This window comes from Plasmodium gaboni, chromosome 3, assembly GCF_001602025.1.
Source record: "Plasmodium gaboni strain SY75 chromosome 3, whole genome shotgun sequence".
Classification (NCBI taxonomy): Eukaryota; Apicomplexa; class Aconoidasida; order Haemosporida; family Plasmodiidae; genus Plasmodium; species Plasmodium gaboni.
The window spans coordinates 293,852-298,845 of record NC_031483.1 but is presented as its reverse complement, the minus strand read 5'-3'; the positions used below and the strand labels follow the sequence as shown (position 1 = coordinate 298,845).

At 17.0% G+C, this 4,994-nt stretch overlaps 1 protein-coding gene and 1 non-coding gene across 2 annotated transcripts; one reads left to right on the top strand and one right to left on the bottom strand.

The window, feature by feature from the left end:
* The first annotated feature begins 1,179 nt into the window (after positions 1-1,179).
* Positions 1,180-1,298, top strand: PGSY75_0309400. The gene has a single exon (XR_001974512.1). It is a non-coding gene; the product is annotated as a small nucleolar RNA Me18S-Um1356 (small nucleolar RNA).
* A 610-nt stretch (positions 1,299-1,908) lies between these two features.
* Positions 1,909-4,260, bottom strand: PGSY75_0309300 (putative N2227-like protein; the record flags this gene model as incomplete). The annotated part of the gene is made up of 1 exon (XM_018783948.1): positions 1,909-4,260. One exon carries the CDS (start codon positions 4,258-4,260, stop codon positions 1,909-1,911), a length of 2,352 nt encoding a protein of 783 aa, XP_018643531.1.
* Between the last annotated feature and the right edge of the window lie 734 nt (positions 4,261-4,994).

Here is a 4,994-nt window from a genome sequence, read left to right as displayed (position 1 = left end):
TATTTATATCTTTAATAATTTGATTAAAAATAAAAAAAATATATATATTATAATATATATAAAAATATATAAAATTAAATATATATTTTTTTATTTTTTTTTATTTTTTTTTTTAATAAATATTTATTTTTTTTTTTTTTTTTTTTTTTTTTTTTTTAATTTTATAAAGGCAATTATTTTCTACAAAATAATTTTATATATTATTATAATATATATTTCTTTTTTATTTAAAAAATTATAATATTATATAATATTATATATTATGTATTAATTTATTATATTTCTTTCTTAATAAATAACAATATATATTGTATATTTAAAAATATTGTTTTAATATATTAATATTTATTTAATTTGAAGAAGTATATATTATATATATTATTAATTAAAATATTGTTATAATTACAAATTATAAATATTATTAAATAATTTAATTTATGTTTTAATTATAATAAAATAATAAAAAAAAAAAAAAATATTATATTATATTATTATTATATATTGCATATATATTAAACTAAAATATTATTAAAATTATATGTTATTATATATAATAATAAATATATATATTTATTATTTATTTATTTTGTATGTTATCAATTAATTTAATGGATTTATATTTTTTAAAAAATATAATATTATATTATGTGATAATAATTCTAAATAAATGTTGATATCATTTTATTTTATTTTATTTTATATAATGATATATTTTATTTTTTAAATTGTAGGAAAAAAAATAAAAAAATAAAAAAATAAAAAAAAAAAAAATATAAGATTATTTTTAATTTTTTATATATATTTTGTATTTCTTAATTGTACTTGAAAAAATAATACTTATTTTATTTCAAAAAATAGAAAATAAAAAAATAAAAAAGAAATCTTGTATTTTTTTTCCATATATATAATATTATTATATATGTATATATTTACAATAAAGTGAACAATTTAATATATGAAATATATATAATTCGGTGTTATTTTTTATTATAATTTATAATAATAATATATAATATAATGTAATAATATTTTTACTTTTTATGTATATAAAAAAGGGGAGGGAAAAAAAAAATAAAATTGTTCAACACAAAATAATTGTTACTTAAGTATTTTTAAAAAGTATAAAAAATGTATATATTTATTAAAATATGAGAGATACTAAATAAATATTTTTTAAAAGTATGAGTTATTTCAATATGATGATAAACATTACCCAGCTCATCTGAAGAATATAACCATGAAGATATTCTTTCATGCATCACAATCTGATTGAAATAATTCTAACAAAAAAAGATTAAACAGGTTAAAACTATATGAAAATATAAAATATATATATATATATATATATGTATATTTATTTATATGTTTGTTGATTTATGTGTATTTCTCTTTGTATAATATATATATACAAAATTTTCATAACTTATATGATGATAATAATTTAAGAGCATTAAAAATTAAAATGTTTCCACTTTTTACCTTTAAAAATCATAATTATTTTGATAATGCAAATTATTAAATAATAAGAATAAACGTATTGATATATACATATATATTAACATATATATTAACATATATATATATATATATATTTATACATGCATAACTTAGGGCTTATTTTCTAACATATGTATATATATATATATATATATGTATAATAAAAACTATCAAACTATGATGGATGAAAAATGTACCAAAAAGAATTTGCATATACACACAAAAAAATATAAACACATTAAAATATATTCTTATGTTATTTGGATGTAAAAATTGAATAGACGTTTATATAATATTAAAATATACAAAAGTAAAAATAAATTATATAAAAATATATGAACATATATATATATATATACATATATTTATATTTATATTTATATTCATATTTATATTTTTGTTTAGAACCGCTTAATTTATCGGAATGTCATTTCTGATGGCACTAAAAAAAACACAATGATACTGGACTTGCATCATTGAATCAAAATTGGTTGTATAATAATTATCAATCCATTGTATTTCTTTTATAGTAAACCACTTTGATATAATAATTTGTATTTCATCCCAAGCCAATTCGATAGACATTTCATTTGGCATTTCAGCATAATGATATAATAGTGGTCCAATATTTGACCACAACGAATTAGGTTTCAATATAGATGCAAATGTTTTTATATACATGAAAAGATTTTTGGCTGTATCTAAAAAGAAACATGTTAATACACCATCAAAATATTCTTTATCATTATAATATACTTCAATTAATTCTCCTGCACACATAGAAAAATCTGTATTTAGAACTATTTTATTATATGTATTAACATCTGGTAGTTTTATAATTTTTAAGTGATCATCTCTACTTTTTCTATTGGATGTACATAAACAATATGGATGAATAGATAAAGAATATATCTCATTATAATAATTTAAAATAAAGTTAGAACCTAATAACATAAAATAAGAAAATTCATTCCCTTGACTTCTATATCCTTTTTTAGCTATTTCATATGGTAATCTACCTAGACCTGAACCAGGACATAAAATTTTTGGAATATAATTATTATGAACAGGTAAATATTTATCTAAACTTTTTAATAAAGGTAAATATGCTTTATCTCTTTCTTCTTGACCTTCCAAGGACCAATCTCTTACAAACTGTCTCAATGTACTTCTTACTTTGCTCATATTTTGAATTAAATTATAATCATCTAATGTTGGAGTATAAGCATGTGATATTCTCATTCCAGGAGGAGTATGTTCATACTTTGAATTATTTTGATTCATATAAATATTATCATTAGGAATATTTTCATCATCATGTAACGTTTTGTTATTATTACAAATATTTTCCTTCATATCATTATGATCATCTTCTATATTTTTAGAATCTACAAAATTAATTTGTGAATCTCTAATATTATGTACATCAAGGTCTACACCTGGGTTCACTTCCTTATGTGTATCTTCTTCTAAATTATTACAATAATGATTAGAATTGTTGTCACTGAAATGATTAATATTTTTGTAGGTTTGGTCATCTCTTTTGGTGTTATTATGTATGAGATGTGTCATATTGACTTTGTTCTTATCAAAGATATTATCACAATTATTGTTATTATCACAATTATCACTATTACCACTATTATTATTATTATTGCCACTATTATTATTATTATCACAATTATTGTTATTATCACAATTATCACTATTACCACTATTATTATTATTATTATCACTATTATTATTATTACCACTATTATTATTATTACCACTATTATTATTATTACCACTTGTATTGTCATCCACAATATGATCTGCACAATTCATGTTAAGTATGTCAAATATTCTTTTTTCATTCTGACTATTGACCATCTTGGATTTTATTTCATTCAATATAATAAGAGCATCATCCTTACACAAGAGACGCACATTAAAATTATGATAGTTGTACTCTTTGTCTATATTTTTTAATTCTTCATCTGTTAGTTTATCTATAATTTCATTGATTACATATTCTTCTTTCATTTGTTCATCTTCTTCTTTTTTGTGGAATGTAAATGTTAGTAGGTGCATAATTATGTGTGTTGATATTTGGGGTAATAATATATTAAGAATAAAATAATAATTATTCAATGTAGTTAGATACATTTTATATAGCTTTATATAAATTGATTCTGTAAGAAGATTTTTCTCTTCTTGATTAAGACAAGAATAATTTTTATATATTCTTAATAATTCAAAGAAACAATATTTCTTATAATATAAAAAAGAAAAACAAACATTACAAAAATGTTTCTCTTCTTCAAGATTGAGAATATCAATATTATGATAGTCATCACAAAGATCATTATCTTCTTGTGAACAATTTTCCTTCATACAACAATTATTTAAAATTTTATGATCATCATCATGACAATGAAAATTATTATTCTGATCAACACCATAACAACTATTACAATAATCATTATTATTATTATGATTATTACTATTATTATTACTATTATATGTAGCAATAGTAGTAGGATCCATTTTTTTTTCATTATTGTTACATTTATCAAACTTCTCCATGCATTCCATATTACTTATCTTAATATTCTCATCACACATATCCTTTTTATAGAACACATAATTCTCTTCATAATTACCCTCACTTTTTTCTACAACATCAATATTTATATGATTATCATAACTCACGTTTTTTTTTTTTTTTTTATCACTCTTTGGATTTTCAGCCCTTAATTTATCTTGGCGACTTGTTGCCATTTTAATAAAACGATTCAATAATATCTTTATATATAATAAAAATGGAATGTACATATAAAAAAAAAAAAATATATATATATATATATTTATTTATATATATTTCATTTAAACACGAACAAAAAAAATTTAAAAACATAAATTAATGACAATTTTTTTTTTTTTTTATTAATTTATGGGATGTCGGTATCTTTTCAGTCACCTCTATAAAATATAAATATATATATATATATATATATTTTATAATATCTTTATAAATTATATATAATTATAACATAAAAAAGGATATTATAATATATGCATTTTTTTATATGGAAAATATATAAATATATTATAATATTTATATTATTTCTTCATTTTTAAATAATTTTTATAGCATATAAATTTTCAAAACATTAAGATATTTATTTATAAGTTTAATGAAGAAAAGAAAAAAAAAAAAAAATACATATATAAAATGAATATTAATTTTTTATATACTCATTGCCATATTATTTTGTATAATTTCCCCTTGTATTCTTACTTTTATATATTTCAATGAAGAAAAAAAAAAAAAAAAAAAAAAAAAAAAATACATATAATATATATTATTAATATAAAAAATAAAATAATTAATAATTTAATTTATTTTTTTATATTTATTATATATATTTATATATTTATTATTATTTTTTTTTTTTTTTTTTTTTTTTTTTTTTTTAATTTTTACTATAAATTATTTTTATATATTTTATTAT